Here is a 21,181-nt window from a genome sequence, read left to right as displayed (position 1 = left end):
TTCCTGATCGAAAAAACAGCTCTGAAGATTGTTGCCTCTGGTGCCTCTCAGAGAATCAATCATTAACTAGATATCAGACATTACAAGAATTAGTGACACTTTCCATCGACACTAATCCTTTTCTAGTTTACTTTTAGTATGCTGCTGGTTTCTTACTCTCCTAGGTGTGAGTAAGCAGTAGAGTATAAGAGGTGTCTGCTAGGATTGTTATAGTCTCATGTGCCTGCCTTCCTCACCTTCCTCACCTAGTACCATTTCTGGTCATTCTTTTGCCTTTTTCTTCTTATGTGCCTGGTGATGTTGTGGGATATAATACTATTTCTTCTGACAAAGATCTAAACTTGTCAGGAAAATTATACCTGTATTCAGTTGCTTAAAGCCAGGAAGGTGTTCCCTACCTGCTTTTCTCCTGGGCATGATACATTTTGTGAAGTGTCTTAAGCCAGTGGGTAGTCCCTGAACAATCTTTGTTGCCATAGCTAAGAATTAATCAAGCCTACTCCAACCGTATTTTTAATTTATTCTTTAAAGCCCCAAGCATGACAGTCCTGAAGGTGTTACAGACACTTGTTTGACTTTCAAAGGGCTAGCTTTCTGTGCACAGCTTTTTTTTTTTTAATAGGCAGTTCCTGTGGTGTAGTTTGATGCAGATTTGTGTCTTGACTTCTGCCTCGCTGTACTTGTACCTGCACTTCATCAGAGTAATCTTTTGATTCTTTGTAAATTCTGGAATAATGTTCTCTTAACTTCATTATAATGTAGGAAGTGTGCCTCATGGAGAACAGGGCAAGGGAGGCCTTTCAAATTTTAACAGGTTACAGCTGGGTATGAAAAAAGTGCAAGGAGATTTCCGGTGGCTGGACATTTCCTCTTGATCTGTTCAGAGATCTTGGCTAGGTATCAGAGGGTTTAGAGCATCTTGGGGTTATGATATACCCCAAGCTGAGACAAACCCACAGTAGCAAGTGAGCAGTTGGATTGAGTGTGTCCCAAAGGTCCTGCAGCAATGCTGTCACTGAGAAAATAGGTAGAGATGGATCTGAGTCACTCTAAAGAGGCCTCACTGGGTAACACACATGCTGTGAAATGTCACTCTTTAAAGATGATGAAACTACTTCTCACCCTGGCCAGAACAGCAACATCAAAATACTGTGCAGAGGAAACCGAGTAGATCCTGCCCCTATCTATCCACAGTGAAATGCTTTATTAAGAGACAATTATGGTGAAAATAGTGTAGATAGAAGCAGGCGAGAATCAGGCAATTGGAAAGCTCAAAAAGTTTCATCTCACACAGCAATAAAAGGACCATTTGCATAACAGCAAAAAGCTGTTTTCAAGATTTGTACTGGAATGTTGTCTAATAAAACGTGTTTATTCTGTTGTTTTCCAGAGGACTGTATGATATTGTTGTAGCAAAAGACAACCAGTCTCGCTGTGTGGGCCGCTACGATAATCACGGCAGTTTTGGGGAACTGGCATTGATGTACAACACTCCTAGAGCTGCCACCATTATTGCCACAACAGAAGGAGCCCTTTGGGGACTGGTAAGGAGAGGAAGTTGCTCTTACATGCATAATATTTTAAGCAGTAACTCACTGTGTCCAGAGCTTCTCTTGGTATGGCTCCTCTGCTCATAGGTATTTTATCAGGATCTGCTATCTCATCTCCTGGCATGATAGATCCATTGTGCAAATCTTTTTGGCTGACTTGCTGGAACAACTTGACTGTAAAAACTATATCACTAGTTCTATCTGTCCCTTTATAGTTTTGCTTTTGCTGTAATTGTGGCTTTTGTTAGAGGGGAAAAAAGCCTCCTGGTTTTGTTTTCATCCTGCAGAGGACAGTGGAGGCATTAATGCACTTTTTTTTGGGAGGAGGAAACAATATCTGAATGATGTCCTTTATTTTCAACTCACCTTCCTACCGTTTTGTCTCTTAATGGAATGGGAAGGTGTTACATATCTTCTTGAGGATGTTAGTAATTTGAAGAGGTCAGAAAACTGCCCAAAGCTTTGTTTTCCTTCACAATAAACTGTCATGATGTTTCTGGTCCCTTTCTGTTACCTTGGAAGAGGCTCTTGGGTCAGCATGACCTATGAGATACCAAGCTAAATGATGGTGTTGCTTTGTCTCTAGCCCAGCAGTGCTGAATGTGAAGCTGTAGCCATTAGTTTCCTTTTTTAGTTCTTTTCTCTGCGCTATTTGGATGGGATTATTTTCCCAGTGCTCTCTTACTCATCTGTGAGGGTTGGCATAATAAGTGGATTGTGCGATCAACCGAGCCTTTGAAGCAAACAAGTGTTGTGTGCTGTCTGTGTGCCCTGGGCTCCTCGGCAACTATCGCTGGGGGTTGGCTGTGTGTTGTGACCTTGATTGTAGGACTGATAGGCTGTTACACATGGCTGTTTATGCAATCTCAACGCTTGCTGGGAGATCTGACTTCTCTTTTATTTGTGAGGTGAAAGAAAAGAGTTTGGTAAATCAACCAGGGAGTAATGTCAGAATCTCATTTCTGGAAGAAGACAGAACAAAGCAGCTAGCTACAAACTGAGCTCATTTATAAAAGGAAGAAAATGAGAAGATGATTCTTTGTTCAGTTTGCCTTTGAAAAGAACTACATAAATTGGGTTAATTTTGGATTTCGTTTTTCTGTGATTATGTTCAATTAATTAGCAAGGTGTAGATGAACAGGGACCTCTTGCTAGTCATCTGTTATGTGAACATTTTATTAACTAAGGCTGCATTTTGCTCTCAAACTTCAGTTATTTCTTCCAGTTATTCTGTTTGTTGCCATGTTTTATTGTACTATTTTGTCCCTGATGTAATTTAAACATATTTTTATTAGTCTGCAGAAGTCATTGCTAAAGCTCTTTGGTTATGTGCCGTTTGGGAAGTGTGGATTACTCCTGCTGCATTGCAGGCTTAGGCCAACAGAAATCTGGAAGGCTCAGCACAAAGCAGTTATCACAGTGGGTCCCTTCTGGAGGAGGGAAGCATCCTCAGCCTTTGCTGCTGAATGTGTCTGGGGGAACCTCACTACCACACATGCTGCCTTCACATACTGCCTTCACATACTGCCTTCACATACTGCCTTCACGGCTTGGCTTTTTTTTATTCAAATACTGCTGCTTCTCCTCCCTCACTGATACTCTCAAGCAGGTGAATTCTGATTTTTTATGCTTTTACAATCCCCCCACTGTTTCTGCATCTTTCTGCTTCTCCAAACAAATGTTTGAAGAGACCTTTACCACTGAAAAATGCCTTTAAAAACTGAAAAATCCCTTATGCTTTATCATCTCTTGTTCTCCTTTGGATAACAGTAATACCGCCCTGCCTTTCATCTTCCTCACCCTTCAATTTTAAAGTTCCACTGGTATCACCTCTGTTAGTCCTTATTACACGTATTTGCAGCATGCATCCCTTAAAAATATCCGCTTACTTGAAAATACCTCTTCACCTCAAAATGCTGCTGCTTAGGTACGAGCTGATGGTTTTGGGAAGCGGAGGAACGGCTCTTAGGATGTTTCTACTAACTGTAGGTTTTTTGGTACCATTTTCCTAGCCAAATTTCTGCTCCTTTCCTCTGACTTCCTGATTTTTACACTTACGGCCCCACCTGTGCAAGGCAAACCGCAGCTCTGGCTAGGTTCACGACCCTGCGCGGATCCAGACGGGGCAGACGCTATGAGAAACACCTGGTGGGCAGGTGCCCTTCCCTTCAGGCTGTCCGTGCGGCTCGGTTGCAGCTCTCCCGAGGCCGTTCGGGCCGGTGTTTGCCGGGGCCGGTGGCGGCGCTGTCCGGGCGGTCCCGGAGCGCGCTGTTGCCGCTGGGCCGCGGCGCTCCCGAGCCCTCGGGCCCGGCCGGGCCCCGGTGCCGCGCCCGCAGCGCCGCCCTGTGGCCGCGGGGCGCGGCGGGGCCGGGAGGGGGATTCTGCCCCGCGTTTGCGCTTCACGAACGCACCGAGCCGTTCTTCCTTGCGGGCAGCTGGCACTCAGGAAGCGGTCCTTCCAGGAGCCGGCTCTTGGATCTGAGACGGTGGAGTGAACAAGCATGCTGCTGTTTCATATTCTGTTCCTGACCTGTTTGAGACCCGTATGAATCTCCCAACTTTTGCCTTCTGTGACTCAAGTAGAGAAGAATCCAATTCAGACTTAGTTCTGCAGCTGCCTTAACAAGTGCTGGAAATGCCAGTTTACAAGTGCTGGGAATGCCAGTTTACAAATGCTGGAAATGCCAGTTTTCACTGGCTTCAGCAGGAAGAGCCAAACTTCTTCATTTAATGCAGATGCATGAAAGATATATTACCAAACAGGCAAACAAAACCCCAAAACTCAACCCAGAAAAACAGTATAAGATAGAATAAAAATTGAATTCCTAAATGGTTGTCTGAGAAGGACCAGGTCTTACAGCTCCCTGTTTTTCAGTTTGTTATTGCCAGAAGTACTCTAACAGGAGCTGTTGCAGTCACTTTTGGTATCACTTTAGCAGCTGCTTTCCCAGCCCTGGCGTTTGCTGTAAATACTCGTTCACATTTGTCAGTTCTTTAAACAGGGACCATTTCAGTGAAGAGGAATAATGTATTTCTCTGTGCTGTTTCTTGCAGGATCGGGTGACGTTCAGAAGAATTATACTGAAAAACAACGCGAAGAAGAGGAAGACGTATGAATTATTTATTGAGTCTGTGCCCCTTCTTAAATCCTTGGAGGTAAAACCTCTCAGAGACATCTACATCAAATTCTTGCATTAGCAGTAGCTCCAGTCAGTGTTCCTGTTATATCAGAAACCTGTCATTTTTGCTCAGAACAAAATATTAAGTGCTGATTTGGTATCACATAGATTATACAAATTAATTTGTATTGCTGAAATTGTTTTGTTAATTTGTGTAATATATGATACTAAAGCAGCACTTAATATTTTGTTCTGAGCAAAAATTTGTATTGCTGAAATTGTTTTGGGTTTTTTTTCCCCAGATCCTTTAATCATGGTAGCAATTTGCTGATTTTTATCTCAGTCTGATTTTTTTGAAGTTCTTTACACAAACCCCCCCCCAAAACAAAAAAACACCTATATGTGTATCAGGGAACAGGTATCAAAGTGTAGTTTGGAACTCAGGGCTGTGGTTTCCTGTGAGGGTGTGATACTGAAGTAAGGATACAGTCACTGGGATATTTGGCCTTTATCAGCCAGAAATGGTTTTAAATTTGAGACAAAGGTGTGGGCTGTGGTTGTCTTGCTTTAAGCTTAACTGATATTCAGGAGTTAAACTGCTAAAGGGAAGCACTGCTACCTGGGAACACAATGACACTGTCCTGTTGGGGTGTGTGGTGCCTGACTTTAGGAACAGTGTGTAAATTGTCACTTCCACTGATTACCCTGTATTGTCAGAGGGCTTTTGGAACTGACCAGTTTGTTTTGGCATTACTCTGTCTTTGCCTTAAACCATAATTTAACTTTTCTTTGTTTTCTTATAATAAGAAAATCTTTTCCAGCATTAATCTTTAGTATTTGAGCTCTTAATCCCTTTGGGAGAAGATTACAAAATTGTGAAGTGTCATTAGGTGTGAACAACAGCCTCTACTATGTATTATTTTGGACATATGTTGTAGCTGTGGAAGGGGTAGATTATACAACACCTTCTCTCTCAGTGCCTGGCTTAAACTGGTTCCATCAATGTGACTTTTTTTGAGCACAGAAATGACTCAAATATTTAAAGATACAGAAAAATAACTCATTAGCACTGGATGGCTTTTTGCATGACACATTTCAGTTGAATCATGCATGGACCAGAATTTGATTTCTCAAACATAGGCAAGAGGAAGGTGCATTTGGGGAATGAATGGATTGATTACAACTGAATCATCTGCTGAATTTTAACTGTTAGGATTTTCTTCCTTTCTTGGTATGATTTTTTGCACTGCTCTGAAGCAATGAAATTGTTTTGCGGGGTTCTAAATAGGTGGTGGGAAACACTGGAGATAACTCTTATTTCCCCCTTCCTGTTTGTGAAGAGTCAAGCATGTTTCCTGGCATGCCAGGTGGGGCCTCCTGCCCCTGCTGCTGGGCATCCCACTGCAGGGCCTGCCGACGGTTCACAGCCCTTGTCCTTGTCATGTCACCTTCCTGGAATGAGTTCTTGGACACAATTCCTCCTACACACATGTTCAAGTATATGGTGGTTAAAATATCTAAAAAAATGTTTTGCTGGTATTTCTCATTTAAGTTTGTTCTTAGGAAGTTTATAACGTTTTTTCTGAGTGTTTTCTTCAATTTTCAACTGAATCTTAAAGAAAATTATTTTTTTCGCCCCTCCCCTTTGCTCTAAACCAGCCAAATCAGGTACTTTTTAACGTGGGGGGTAAGACAAGGACAGGGGTGGGACACTAGATCATTTTATTTCCCTGTTGATTATGGTTGTCTTGAGACCTGTGTTGCAGTACTACCACAGTGTCATTTTGGGGCTGTATTTATAAATTTTGTGTTTGTGTGTCTAGTGAGTGCCTGTTCATTTCAGGAGGGGTCATAGAGATTCAGCAGGGTTCATAGAGATGAACTATAATTGATTATTATTTTTAATTTTCCTCTTTGTTCTAGGCATCAGAGCGAATGAAGATAGTGGATGTTATAGGAGAGAAGGTGTATCAAGATGGGGAACGTATCATTTCTCAGGTACTTGAAATCTAAACTTCTCTTTATCATTCTCCTTTTTTTTTTCTGTTTGGAATTGACTTGCAGAGTTCTATTACTTGGACCAACTTGGCATTTATTCTTTTAATATTTCTAATTTATTTAAACACTTCTTGAATGTTTGGGGAATGGACAGTATGTATTTTGCTGCAAATTTATTCTATCACTTTAGCTTCTGGGTATGTCTTCTCTCATCTATGTTTTATAAGTAGTCTTTGCATGGATTCAAGATGAGTGTGCCTTCAGAAGCTGAAATTAAATGTCTATGCAGTTTTCCATGAAATCCCCCATCTAGAGTTTTCCTAGGCCCCTATGACCAGAAAAAACAAGGAGTCACTAGCTCTAAGAAACTGTCAGGGTTAATTGAAACCATTGTTTTTCCTTGTGCTTTCCTGAGGTATTTCAGTGGTGTGGTCTGGCTTCAGTTGACATCCTTTGGTGGCTGGTGAATGTTTTGTCTGCTGCAGTAGATCAAGGCCAGGGAAGTGGAACATGAAGCTGGATGAACTCAAGCTATAACTATGTGATTTTTTTTTTTGGCTGTGACACAAATAACTTTTTGGAACACTGTTACTGATGAAATACTGTAATTTTGCATCAAGTTTAGCTGTGGGTTGCTGTGTTGTAAAAGTGCTCTAGTTCAAGTAGAAGTTAATGCAAGAAAGGCTTACCTGAAACTGCAGATTTGGTTACAACGTTGTTCTTGTTGTATAGACAGAATACGACTCCTTGATAGTGTCTTGAATAATTGATCTTAATTATCTTGAATGTCAGATAACTGAATATAGGAAACAGGTTTGCTGATAACTGTCAAATTACTTCACTCCAAAAATATCCTCAGTTTTTAAAGTTGAAACTCTTGTTGCTTGAGACCCTGAGAAAAGTGAACTCTCAGCAAAATCAGAGCTTATAAATCAGTCTCAAAACTGGGGATTCACACCATCAGTGATCCAATTACACAATTGATTTTCATCTTTTTTAATAACTGAATTAAGGACAAAGATGTAATTATCCTTAAAAGGAGGATTAATAGTTTGGGTAGGTCTGGGTGATGGTAATACACTGTTAGAGACGATGGAATTCTGTGCTTGGAAAAGATATGATAACTCTTACATTACACCAGTTGCATCAATACCAGGAACTTCTTTTCTCTTGTGAGTAGTTTTACATTTTAATTACCTTTCTGGAATTTGACCCTTCAGTTAAGGGCAGTAAGCTTTAAAGCACTTGAAAATTGTTAGTAGTGTTATGAGGGTGTCTCCCACTCAGTTTGTTTCCATTCTTTTTAAAAACAAAGTACTCTTTCAGTAGTTACTCTTTCAGAAGTTATCATAGAGCATTAGTTCATGCTGTGATAGTTGGCAACGGTGAATGAAAAGTTTGCACTGGATGACTTATGAGCATCCCCAGGAAGCTTAGCTAAAGGCCTAATTTTTTCTATAACTCCATGTTTAAATCTTACATCATCTTCTCCCAGCCCATATTTCATACTCCAGTCACAACCATTTCTCTCCATCCTTCCCATCACATTTATCTCCTTGACCACTTGACTTAATGTCAGATTTCTCTCTCTCCTCACTTTGTTTCAGGTTTTTCTGCTGAGCTGCTCCCGTTCCCTTATCAGTCCCTTTTCCAGCCTTTGTCTCCCTGAAGCCTTTAGTCCCTTTGCTTTTGGTTTGTAGCAGGAGGCATGTTGCAGATCTCCACTCTGACTTCCAGCCCTATGCCAGGCCCACAGGGGCAAATACAGAGGGGAAGTCCTTTCTGTCACAGATAAAACTTTAAAATTATAAAGTGCTGGTGAAGCTCTCCAGAGCAGATGTAAACTGGAATCACTTGAGGATTTGACACATGATGAGGTTGAGAGAGATGTGAAAAATGTTCCAGAACCTCTCACAGGATGACAGAAGAGTTGAGGTTGGGAGGGACCCCTGGAAGTCACGTTGTCCAACCCCTCTGCTTAAGCAGGGCCACGGAGAGTTTAATGGAACCTTCTTCCTGCTGAAAGAAACAGAGTTGCTAAAACCCTGTTTTATTAAAATTTGCTTCTGGAATTTCTAGGTTCTGCTTAGTTTCACTGACTATTGCCTACTTCCATTGGGATCAGAAGATTTGCATTTAAGTGATTTTGCTATATATCATCAATCTCCTTTGTGTTTTCCTTTTCTCCCGCCCTCTTACTGAATGATGTGCACTAATAGTTCCTTCCCTGTGGGCTCCTCTGGTGTATTACCCAACCAGTCACCTTTTAATGTTAAGAATCTGAGTGTTTGTCAATTCTAGCAGATTTCTGCAGAAGACATAGTTCAAAGTGAATGCATTAATACCATTTATGCATACTTTCACAGTCAAGTAAAAAAGAATTTATTTTACCTTTTCTTCTTCACAGGGTGACAAAGCAGACTGTTTTTACATTGTAGAATCTGGAGAAGTAAAAATCTTGATTAAAAGCAAGGTGAGATCAAATTGAGTGATTAGGCTTTGTATTAATCAATCCCTGATTTGACTGATTAATACAAGAGATGTGAAAAAGTCCACCCTGAGTTATTTTAACATATATTTATTATGTTGATCATCATTATTCATGTGATGTAGGTTGTAAACTCCCATATCCATTCTGAAGCAGCCAGAAGTCATTTTACTGAATTGCAAAGGTCTTTTGCTTCTGTCTGCTGCTCTGCAAGCTAACCTGATACACTCTCCCTGGCCTTAAGGTTGGAGATGAAACTTTTCTTCCATGATTATAGAAGATTGCACATTACAAAACGTGGGGTCTGTTATCTCTAGTGACACACTAGATGTTGGCATTTGAATGGATCTCTGTACAGTCTGAAGCAGCCAGGGGAACAGCCTGTGGTGCATGATAAAGCCTGTGTTAGGCTAGGTAACAGCAGTTCCCAAAGCTGTAGCAGTAGATACCTGCCAGTCTCAAAACTTGTGGGCTGGCACGTGTTTTTCTTACCAAGCTTCCAATTGAACATGTTGTTGAGGTGTTCCACCATGGCTTGGGAGCAGCTAGGTTAAAGACCTGAAACCAAGGAGCTGTTGTACATGTGTAAAGTATCTGGGATTAACTGCAGCCTTGTACAAGGACAGAACTGTGTGCAAATAATGAAACTGCACTGTTTGACAGACTATGACGAGTAAAGAAGCTAATCAAGAAGTGGAGATTGCCCGGTGTCACAGAGGGCAGTATTTTGGAGAGCTTGCACTTGTTACCAACAAACCGAGAGCAGCCTCTGCCTATGCTGTTGGGGAGGTCAAATGTTTAGGTAAGCAGATGGTCTATGTTTGTAGTCATCCTTTTCTGTTCTTTGCTTGTGTCATGGTCCGTGCTTGAGTGAGCAGCCATTCAAAACCCCGCAACTGTTTGGTAATTGGCAGTCAGATTCCAGAAGCCAGGAGCATGGGCTGGAGTGGAGCTCCAAGTGGAAGTTGCTTCCTCATGGCAGATTCTCTATTTTCTCTGTGTGTGGCCTGTACTTGTCACACATAGCCTTTAGGTCATCTTTTAATATCACTGTGGGGTGTATTTGGCTTCTGTATTTATCCTTGAGATCAAGTTTCTATTTCATTAATCTTGTTTCTCCAAATAACAGTACAGAGGGAAATCAGAAATGTGATTTCTGTTTCTGTTGAATGAGGTTTCTGTTGAAGCCTCAGCCCTAAGTGGGTTCAACTGAAGGTCTGTGTTCTGAATTCAAAAACCAGATTGGTATTTGGTATCCTTTTTGACACAGTCTTGTTCTCACCTCTGTTCCATTACAGTCATGGATGTGCAAGCATTTGAGAGGTTGCTTGGACCCTGCATGGACATTATGAAGAGGAATATAACACATTACGAGGAGCAACTGGTGGCAATGTTTGGCTCTAGCATGGACCTGATGGATCCAGGGAATTAGGCACAGGGTACCTCAATGCCTTCTTAGTTCAAGACACAGAAAAGCCTCCTATCAGCAACACAACTCACAAGGACAACGGACACTACGGAACAGTTACTTCTGCTGTTTTCTTGGGCATTTTAGAAACCATAAACAAGTCTCAGCACAGATGGATTGCTCACTCCCTGCCTCCACTTTGCTGCTGATACTTCATTATTAGACCTAGATTAAAGATGATTCTAACCCTATGTTCACTTGGTTCAGAATGGCATCTGTCCAACAGTTCAAGTGCCTGATACGAAACCCAAAGTGTGCAAGATATAGAAGCCTCCTTCCTTCTGGATGTTACTGTTGGGATAAATTGTCCCATCAGATTCTGTAGTGGGAGGTTGCCTGTTCTGCAGAGGCGGCCTGTGGAATACAAGCCTTTTACAGGCTGATTTCCCTCATCTGATGCTTTCCTTACACAATGTCAAATTTGCTTTTAATTGTAGCATCTGGGTTTGAAGTTAAAGTATCAATGGAACCAATGAATAAGATGGCACTGAAGTTTTGGTCCACCTGCTGAAAGGAGTAGGTAATAAATATAGAGAGCTCTTTAAACCAAGTAAACTGAGCTGGGGACATGGGAGAGTCTGCTTAGCAACCAGATGCAGAAAATGTATTTTAAGTGTTTTCTGAGCAGCAAAGAAAATTGGTTTACTCTATGGTGTCCAACAAAGTGCAGTGGTTCAGATCAAATGGCCTGAAGGTGTCATAATTGTCATCTCCCCAAATTTGCTCCTTGTTCCTGACACTAAGTACATTTTATGGTGGTGAGATCACAATATATGACCTTCTCTTGCTTACAGAGATCCTTTATACTGCTACATTTCCCAGGGTGCAGTTGTTGACTGGGTCAGTTTTAAAGCTTTTTAAGGAGGTGAATGTTTTGTAATTTAAATGAAGACTACTTCTGCACTTGTTTGCAGGAGCTTCCCCTAGTCCTAACATTTCACAGTATTTTAACTTCATTAGACACTTGATTGCTTCCAAATATCACGTTGATTTGCCAAACTTTTCAAAAGTTGGCAACATTTGACTTTGTAAAGCAAATGTCTTTGCTAACTACGCAGTTGGTGTGTTTGAGGAGTCTTTTTGGTTTAGGTGATAACTAAGCTAATGATCTAAAATACCTGTTAAATTTGCAGCATTTATTAGGTAGATTCTGTTTCAATAGCTTTAAGGACCTTAATTGGCATATGGCTGAGATTTTATCAGGGTATTATCTAAATAAGAGTCAGACCATAAGAAGGACATTTTTGTGGTGTACAAATAGAATATATATATTAAGACATTGAATTTGGAGGTAATAAATCTAGTAACCCTTTGAGTTTGCATTCTTCCACAGGTCATGCAAAACATACTGGTGTTTTATGGGGTTATAAAATTTTAATTGTGAATAGTAGTGTAACAGAACCTGCTCTTTTTATTCACGGCCATGTAAGCAAGAATGGAAGGATGCTAATCTTGAATTCCTGCTTTTAATTATTACAGTGGACATTTCTCTAAGACATGAGATGCTTAGCATCACAGAGTTGGTTTCTGGACACTTTTTTCCCCATACTGGATGAGCTTCTCCCATTTCCTGCAATATGAGTAAGATGGAAAGTTGATAAATTTGAATGACTGTTGTCCAGTTACTGTAATTGCAGTCATATTTTTATATAATGCAAATGATTTGTAATGGACACCACTGAACTTGGTGTTTCCATATTATTAAAGTCCTGGTCGTGATGTCTAGTGGCTGTTCAAACTGCATGTATTTTAGAACAATGAATTTCCCTTGCTTTCCTGGGCTGTTTCTTTGTCATAAATTACAGCCAAAGAAGCAGCAGGTACTTTTCACTCATGCTTCCAAGGTTTAACACCAAAGACAAAAATAATTGTTTTCATCACAGAATTTAAAAAACCAAACAAAACCCAAACCAAACCAACAACAAAAAAAAAAAGACTAAAAAAAAGAAAAAAACCACTCATCAGCTCCTTGCAGTGATAGCAGATACAACTTTAAGATACTTTGGGCTCCATGACAAAGGGTGTTTCTGAAGCCAGCTTGTGACTGTCCTGTGAACCAAACATGAACTGGTCTCTGAACCAGCCTGAGCTTCTGTGCTGCCTAAACTGTCATGTGAGCTAAAGAGAAGCTTGCTGTGAATAATCACCAGCTGGCCTTTGTTGCTCCCAGGCAGAATATCCTCTCCTTTATCCAGAGGAGACTGGCAGGTTGGGCTGTCTTACAGATGGATTCTGGTTCTTAATGCCTTCGGTTCTGTGCAGGACAGGACTGTAACCTCAGCACAGGCAAACACAGGCAGTTGTTCCGAAGCTTAACCAAAAACCAGGCAAGGCTGATGTCAGATTCTTGAGATACTTCTGCCTGGAAGGCAGGATTTGATAGCTTCTAAAATTCAAAGGAAAAGATGAGAATATAAAATCAAAAGATTGGGATCCCATGTGAACAAGAACAAGCTTTTGAAATTTTACCTTTCTCTGGGCTCCCTGGAGCAATGGTATACTGGGCAGTGCCATCCTGCATCCAGGGTCCGTGCAGCATCATTCCATGGTGTAGAGAGGCAGCTGACTTGGAGCTGATCCATTTAAGAATGATAATGTGCAATGTGCCTGATTAGTTTAGTCTAGTTTAACCAGCCTGTTTGTACAGTTTTGGAGCATGAAGGTAGTGAAAGAAGCTTTGGTGAGATACTCAATATTGCCAGGAATCTGGTTAGAGCACCAGCAGTGAGCAAAATAGGGCCATGTGCGAGTGCTGATACCAAGTCCAGGGAGCGAGTACAGCACCTATCTGTGACCATCTGCCCCATCCCTGTATCTCAGCTCATTGCTTTACACTCTGTTCATTGCAGTTGTTACTGAGAATAAGCCCAGGTGTTTTGTTACCGCTCAGTGTTCAGTAAATCTGCCACAGAGTCTCTGAAATTGGCACTAAAGAGGGATTTAGTTTTTAATAAAACAACTCAGCAGCAAAGTGGGCACAGAGGATCATGTTCTCGGGGCTTAGAGGAAGACAAATCTCCTGTTTGTGATTCCCTGCTTGTGATTGTTGTGAAGTCAGTGAGAGGAGCTTTCAGTGGTTAAATATCCTGGCACGTGGTATTTCTGTCTAATGTCACAGCACAGGTTTGACAATGTAAAAGAACAAAAAAGGGCAGAAGTGCTCTTTTCTTAGAAATAAAAGTGCAAAACTTAAAACTTTAAAAACAAAGTGCAATTTTGCACAGAGGGCAAAAAACCTCCGAAACCCCTTTGAATGTCACTTCCATTCTTTATTTTCCGTTGGCTGAAAGCAGACTCTTGTTCTTGACTTGTATTTGTAAACTAGTCTTGCCAAAATACAGACACGTTGGGTTTTTTCACTTCAGATAATTTTTATTGTTACAGTCGTTGCTGATCATTTTAACTTTTTTCAAACCATAAATTTTATTTCAAGAGGCCTTCCCTGTGGATTCCTCCTGGCGCTCTGCAGCACTACACTGCTATTTCAAGAGGCAAGAGAAAGTCACCTCACAGGAGACACTCAACACAGCTTAGCTGGCTGGAGCTAATAATGCGCTACTAATTTTCCTCTGTGGGGCAGGAGGGGAATTAAATTCTGCATAAAGTTGCTACCTCAAGGCTCCAAGTGCTTTTAAAGGTCTTTCACTTGGGAGAATTCAATAAGACAGTTCTTAAAATTGGTCTGTTCTTTTGAGTTAAATGTTTTTTTTAATTGATTCATTGAGGGACCCTTATTTTAATTCATTTTATTTTTACTACTTGATTCTCAAAGGATGAACAGCTGCGAAGTTTGGTTCTTGCACTGTAGTGTCGAACATGAAAGAAAAATATCTGCCATATAAACATATGGTTTTAACGAGTTAAACCACTCTGGGGTTCAGCTTCACTTTTGGTTAATAAAAAACTGACCTGTTGTGTCCAGCCTTCCTGTACAGTCCTGTGTGTGCTCGTTATTGACTCGCTGCAGCTGACACAATCCCCAGCCTTACAACAGTTCCCTGGATACACTTGGAATGCCTGAGTTCCTGTTGCCAGAGCCTCATAGAGAGCAGCACTTGCCCTACTGCAATAACCAGAAGAGATTTTGTACAGCACCTGATCTCCAAGTTTTGCTGCTTGGTGATGAAATTTTACTAATATCCTAAAAGTAATACCAACTTCTGTAGGTACTGTTGGTCCCAATAAAACTGGCTGCTCTGATAAGTCTGCCAAATTATCGTAGAACTGATTTACTGAGCATTGCAATAACTGGTTCTCAGTTCCCCAGAGAAACACAGTATTCCTGAAGCTCTCGTGTTAGCCTACACTTACAGCTACTGAATTTTATGTGGCAAGCTGCCTTTTATTTAACCTAACTAACAATCTGAAAATCACTGTGGTACATGTGAAATCGAATTTGCTTTTGCTGAAGTTTTATTTCTGAATGTCCGGTGGTTTATGTCCTGTTTTTAAGTCAGCCCAGGAACGGAGTTCAGGTGGATTGTGGTGCTAAGCCTGAGAAAGCTCATGCAGGACCTTTGCACAGACTGAGCTGTGTGAAGGTGCAGGCAAAAGGTGTCCTGTGAGTTGGGCCTTGACTCAAGCACGTCATCTGTCCATTGGGCTACTGCAGTGTTACCGTGCTGGTGTCGATGCTAATTCCTGGATAAACCTTTTGGTAAAAGAAGGGAGATTCTCTGAATTTCTTTTGAGGATGTTAATTATTTCAGCAGAGCAAACGTACTTCCATCCTTTCTGCTGTTTCTCTGGTAAGGATACATTTCACGCCAATCTTTAGATCAGGTACAAGCTACTAAAATTGTGCTATTTTATCATCTGAACAGCTGTTGACTGGTGAGGTGCAAAGACAGGCTGCCAGCGTCGTTCTGTGCACTTCTCGAGTTGTTTCAGCTGTGTGTCCTTGTAAAACCGAGGCTGGGGCAGCAGAGGCTCCTCAGTGTTTGTAACCTGGTGCCAGACAGCACCTTCAGCAGGCACTGCATCGGGACCAACACATTTATTTGGAGAAGCGAAGGAGCATCTCTGCGTGCCCGTCTCCAACAGCATGTTTGTGGTGCAGCGTGCCGTGTTTGCCTTAGTGAAGTTAAAAGCTTGCGTGCAGCACTTGGAAACACTATCTGTTCCCGCCGCTTCCCAGAGATTCGTCTCAGACTCAGACACTGCTCCCGCTCTCCTCCGTCTGCAGGGCTGTGCTCGGGTCGGTCACGGCGCGTTCGCTGCCGGGGGCCCCTGGCCCGGCGCTCGGCGGAGCGGCCACGGCTCGGGGCGCTCGGGCCGCGCCTGTGGCGGTCGCGCGCAGGAGGCGCCGCGCGGTTGCCCTGGCGACGGTGACCCTGCGCGGCCGCCGTAGAAGGGGCGGGCTGGCGGCGCGCGCGGCCCGGCGGGGCGGGGAATGGCGGCGGCCGCGTTCGAGCGGCGCGTGCTGCGGCGCGCGGCCGAGCATCACTACCTGCGCGTGCGCTTGTGAGTGACACCCCCGTCCCCCCGAGCCGGGGCCCCCACAGAGCCCGCCTGACCCCTGTGCTCTCCGTCCTGCAGGGAGCTGCCCGACGGCGGGGCCCGGCCGAACGCCGCGCAGTTCAAGCAGCTCGTGGTGACAGCGCTGAGGGAGCTGCACGGAGAGGTGGGACCGGGACCGGGACCGGAATCGGGGTCTGTCCGTGGCCGGCGGCTCCGGGCTCGGCCGGGAGAGCCTTGCGGGAGCGGGCGGTTGCCTCCTGGAACGGCCGCTCTGGCTGCAGAGCAGTGTCCGAGCGGGGGGACAGGGGCCGAAGGAGCAGGCGAGGCAGGGTAAATGTTCTGGGTTCGACCCTCCGGTAACCGGTTACCTGCTCGCCAGCCCTCGTTCTGACTTGCTCCTAGTGAAGCTGTGCATTTCTGTTCGGTGCCCGTAGTGAAGCGGCTTCAGCCATCCCTGGCAGTGCTCAAGGCCAGGTTGGACCGGGCTTGGAGCAGCCTGGCCTAGTGGAAGCGGTCTAATAGCAGTGGGGCTGGAACTGGATGAACTTTAAGGTCTCTTCCGCTCAAGCCATTCTTTGATACTTGTTTTTAAGAATTTGTGGTATTGATGCTTTTGCTGTAGAGAGGCTTTAAAAAGGGAACAACTTTGTGGATGGGAAGGTCCACAGTACTGTTTTTGTTCTGTTTATTGCTGGGTGACTTTAAGCAGGTTGCATCACCTCTGGGTCTGTGTTTCTCCAGATGTAATGTGGAAATAAAAGTGGCTTCTAAAGAACTCTGAGAGGAAGGGTGCTGTTTAAATTCCAGTGGTGTTGTAGCTGAAACACTTGTGTGAGATTTGAGCGTAATTGTAACACCTTTAATGATGTCACATGCTGGGGGTGAAATCAGTTACTTATAAACCATGATAAGAACATAGGGTGATACTTACTAAAAACCATTTTTTTTCATAGGTTGGAGCAGCTTTGCCTGTTGATGTCTTAACATACGAGGAAAAAACTCTGTCTGCCATATTAAGAGTTATTAGCAGGTAAGGTGCAGTCAGTACGAGCTTCCATGCCATGAAAGTATTTTTCATAAGAAAATAGAACTCTTAAACTAAGAATGGCCTTTGAAGAATTAAGCCTAACTTGCAGATACGTGCATACAGCATGCAGAAAATAATTACTGGTAACTTCGTGCATCAGTACATTATTCCTGGTTTAAACCAGAATGATTTTAATGGTTTAAGATAGGAAGGAAGCACTATTGAAGTAGTGACTTTAAATCTCTTTGTGTAGTAAAGATGAGAATAGTTACTCTAAATGGTGATGACAACTGCAGGTGATTTAGGTGATGAAGGAGCTTAAATGCACAGAGGGAACAAGAACAGGGCTGGTAAAGTGAACTTGAGGTTACAGTACATATCTCTGTGTCAAAGACAAGAGACTGCAGCCACTGCAATAATCCTTCAAGATACAGTTTTGCTACTAGAACTCTCTGGTGAAATTATCTGCTGTTAAACTGTTAAGGTTTTGTTACTCTTTGCATAACATTTTTTTTAATTTGAGATGTCTATGCTGCAGGAAAACAAAACCCCCCAAATTTTATTAATATATTTTGTTTTCTTTTTATTTAGTGGCCTTGTCAAGCTGTGGAGTGCTCTAACCTTGCTTGGCTTCTACCAGAACAGGAGGTGTGCTTTCCGGGTGCTGCAGGTAAAGCCCTGCGGGGTTGGGTGGCTTCCCCCAGATGTCAGCTCTGGCTCTAAGCTTGGCAGGCTGCCTAAGCCTGCTGCCTTTTCATAGAAAGATGGCCTAGATGCAAAAATGCCTTGGTTTGGGAATAAAGTGCCTGTCAGTGCAGGTGTGTGGGCCTGTGTTTGAGCCGTTCTGATCTTAAAATGAATCTTGTACAATGTGACAGTAGCGGCTGTCTCATTACTTTATGGTTTCTGTCCAGTGACAAGCCTGATGTCATTAATGTATCTGCAAGAAAATAGTTTCTGGCAAGTGTTGTTCTTGACCCACATGTTGGTCCAGGTTTTATTTTCCCTACCCCACTTTTTGCCTTTCTATTGGTCACTGTCAGCTGACCTTCTTTAACAATGCATATATGAACATGCACTTCCAGAGCTTATTTTTTTCCAGAGGATGCTGCTTAATAAAATGAGTTCTGAGAATTCTTTGTTTCTGAAGCCATGGCTAGACAAAAATCTGCTCAGGCATAGCTCTAAGTTTTTAATCTAGCATATAAAAGGAAAATTTTAAGTATTTTCAACTTCGAGTGTATTTGATGGTGGGGTTTTTTAAGGCTTTAGCTGTTCAGTTTCTGTTGGTTTTTTCTTTCCCCAAACTAGACATCTCCATTTCTACTTGCGTTATCTGGCAACAGTAGAGAATTAGTCTTGGACTGAATGCGGTTGTTGGTTCGGCTGCATGAAGAAGGAGTTCCTGGAAATGTTTCAGCCCTTCAGGCATGGGATTTCTGGAGGGATTTTCCAACAAAGAGCCTTGACAAAGCTAACATTTATCAACTCACTACTTGGACATCCCATATTTCAGAATTTACACATAAAAGTTGGAGACAAAGCTGAACTTAGCAAGGCTTTTACACAGAATGATGTAGTTACTTTTTCTTATTTAACAGGTGACACAAATCCTTTGCATTTAAATGAAGAGTTTGCGAAGAAGTCTAGGTTTGGGAGAACTGTTGTCCATGGAGTTCTGATCAATGGGCTTATTTCTGCAGTTCTGGGTACCAAAATGCCTGGTCAAGGATGTATATTTCTTTCCCAGGAGATCCATTTTCCAGCTCCTTTGTATGTTGGTGAAGAAGTCACAGCTGCAGCAGAAGTGAAACGACTGAAGGGTTCTGTTGCACACATTTCTGTATCATGTCAGGTCAGAGAAAGTGGGAAAACTGTTATGGAAGGGATGGTGAAAGTCATGGTGCCAGAGAGTTAGAGCTGTTCATCATGTGTGACTTCAGTATAAAGTCCAGAACCAATGTACACTTGATTTTGACTCTGTCTTTTTACGTGACATCACTTAAACCAGTAAATTTGCAATAAAAACCTTTCAAAATTTCTGAAAGACAGTGCACAAACTTAACATTACTAGAACTGCATGAATATTAGAGCTTTTCCTTTTTTCACTGTGATGGATTTCACTGCCAAGGTGAAACCAACAGAGCTAGGCGCTTGCTGTGACAAAGTGGCACATTTAGACAGGCCTTTGTGCTGCCACAGTGGGAAGTTTGGATTGGTAGGGCTTACACTGGGGCTGTTCTTTCTGGTAAAATCGCAGTCCACACCAGAAAAGTTCAGTTAAAACTTGTTCCTTCTGTACAAAGCAGCTGTATTGCCAATAAGCACCAGGGGAGGGGACAGTGCTGTGGTCAACAGGCTGAACAAAAGTGGAGGTACTAACACATGAGTACTGCAAGATGTGTTGTAATCTCCATGACAGCTCCAGGTGGTGTTTCCTCTGAAACTTGCCTCCCAGAAACAGAGTGAAGGAGGCTTTTAAAAAAATACATTGTCACACCTTGTACTTACGGTACTTGTGCTCCTAAGGGAAGACAAGCAAGGGCAGATGATTTGAGTACTAACTAAATGGCTTCTATATCCTCTCTTGAGTGTGTGAACATGGATTTCCCTTTGTCCACTGAAAGTACCTTGGTAAAGTAGATTTCTGGTGAATTCATTAGTAAATCATCTGGGTTAAATTATTTTAATACTGGCATAAGATTATTGTACACTAAAACTTTTTTGGAATGACTGAGGCCATCAGGAGTAAGGCCTCCAATTGGTGGCTTATAGAACGTTCTGGCAAAGCGTCTATTATGCCCCCATCTTCTCTGCAGCAGAAATGCATTTGAAACTTCCCTTGACTCCAAATAACCTCAGAAGTTGTCTGCTATGAAGAGAGAATTTCTCCTCAACCTGTGATGAAAACTACTGGTAAAACAGCTGCACACTCTAACCCCAGCTGTTAGTGTGACACTGGAGCAGAGGGAGGGGTAATGTTTCAGGTGTTTGAATCCATGCCTTCCCTTTCCAAAGCTTGTAGTTTGGCCTGTTTGCAACCTGGAAGCAGTAATTAGGAAGAGGTTTCCTTATCTCTTGTCTGTAGGAGCTGCTTCACTTCCCGTTTCCATCTGCCTCGGGTCATTGCCTATCACTGGCTTTTGCTGGACAAAGCACTTTGTCAAAGCAGGCCCCCTCCTTACCCTGCTCTTTGTTCACCTGCCTCTCCAGGTGGGAAGTTGTCTTATTAAGTCCTATTAACAAAATTAATCAGATCTGTGCCTTACCTCCTGGGTCACTTGCAGGAGTAGTAGTCTGGGGAGTTGGGATTGCTGTTCCAGCCTGGCTGCTGAACCACAGCCACACAGTCCATTTTCCTCTCATCATGGAGCTGCAGGACAGAGGGATGAGGCTGTTCATGACACCTGCTCCAGGTGTACAACAAACTCCAGCTCTGCAGTCTTACAACATCTTACGTGTGAGTAATTCCTGTCTATGGTGTAAAAAGAGAAAATGCAGACAGGTGTCCAACTTGTAGTTCTCAAGCACTAAGTGGTAGTATTAAAATAGAAAGTTTCTTACGCTGCTGCAATCAAAGACACATTGTGGAACTCAGTTGCTAACAACTTTAAGTCTGTGTTTTGAAAAACAACCAAACCAAAAACCAAAACCCCACAAAAAATCAACTCCAAACCCTAAAATCTAGAAATCAAGTAGAATATATGGGATATTCTAATTATTTTATTAACTACACGAAATACCCCAAAAGGTAAAGAGCAGCAAGTGTACCAGCCCTTTTAATTTTCCCGGTCTCTCTGGGAGGACCAGCAGTGTCTCGGGGCTGATCCCCCCGGGGCTGCAGCTGCTACCGCCGCTGTCGGTGCCACCAGGAGCACCGGGCGTGCAAGGCTTGTGCGGCGGGGCGACTCGCGTGCATTGCAGCCTCCCGTCGAGGCCCTTTCCCGTTCCTGCCTGCGGGGCCGGGCCGCCTCCTCGTGTCCCCATCCCGCCCGCGGCGCGCGCTCCCGGGGCGGGACCCGCGCGGAGCGGCGGCCGCGGCGCCCCCTCGCCGCGGCCGCGGCGCCCCCT

At 43.0% G+C, this 21,181-nt stretch overlaps 3 protein-coding genes and 1 long non-coding RNA gene across 4 annotated transcripts in view; 3 read left to right on the top strand and 1 right to left on the bottom strand.

The window, feature by feature from the left end:
• Window positions 1-14,555, top strand: part of PRKAR2A (protein kinase cAMP-dependent type II regulatory subunit alpha) — a 60,876-nt gene extending 46,321 nt beyond the window's left edge. The window contains exons 6-11 of the mRNA XM_042015617.1: window positions 1,391-1,544; window positions 4,605-4,706; window positions 6,593-6,667; window positions 9,075-9,140; window positions 9,819-9,957; window positions 10,454-14,555. Coding sequence (XP_041871551.1) covers window positions 1,391-1,544; window positions 4,605-4,706; window positions 6,593-6,667; window positions 9,075-9,140; window positions 9,819-9,957; window positions 10,454-10,587 — 670 coding nt within the window. The 3' untranslated portion in view covers window positions 10,588-14,555. The remainder of the gene's footprint in view (window positions 1-1,390; window positions 1,545-4,604; window positions 4,707-6,592; window positions 6,668-9,074; window positions 9,141-9,818; window positions 9,958-10,453) is intronic.
• A 1,420-nt stretch (window positions 14,556-15,975) lies between these two features.
• On the top strand, window positions 15,976-19,157 carry RPP14 (ribonuclease P/MRP subunit p14). Its single transcript, XM_042015602.1, has 5 exons — window positions 15,976-16,086; window positions 16,162-16,246; window positions 17,037-17,113; window positions 17,702-17,780; window positions 18,422-19,157. The coding sequence occupies exons 1-5, from the start codon at window positions 16,016-16,018 to the stop codon at window positions 18,476-18,478; spliced, it is 369 nt and encodes a 122-aa protein (XP_041871536.1). The 5' UTR covers window positions 15,976-16,015; the 3' UTR covers window positions 18,479-19,157.
• Window positions 18,501-19,157, top strand: HTD2 (hydroxyacyl-thioester dehydratase type 2). Its single transcript, XM_042015589.1, has one exon. The coding sequence runs from the start codon at window positions 18,501-18,503 to the stop codon at window positions 19,026-19,028; it is 528 nt and encodes a 175-aa protein (XP_041871523.1). The 3' UTR covers window positions 19,029-19,157.
• A 1,258-nt stretch (window positions 19,158-20,415) lies between these two features.
• LOC121658548 overlaps window positions 20,416-21,181 on the bottom strand; it is a 7,057-nt gene continuing 6,291 nt past the window's right edge. The window contains exon 3 of the long non-coding RNA XR_006013997.1: window positions 20,416-20,585. This is a non-coding gene — a long non-coding RNA (uncharacterized LOC121658548). The remainder of the gene's footprint in view (window positions 20,586-21,181) is intronic.

The sequence above is a fragment of the Corvus kubaryi genome, unplaced genomic scaffold (assembly GCF_017639235.1).
Source record: "Corvus kubaryi isolate FWS band 111438036 unplaced genomic scaffold, C.kubaryi_AGA036_p1.0 136, whole genome shotgun sequence".
NCBI classification, from domain to species: Eukaryota; Metazoa; Chordata; class Aves; order Passeriformes; family Corvidae; genus Corvus; species Corvus kubaryi.
Note: the sequence above shows the minus strand (reverse complement) of the source record. Positions and strands in the feature narration are given on the sequence as shown.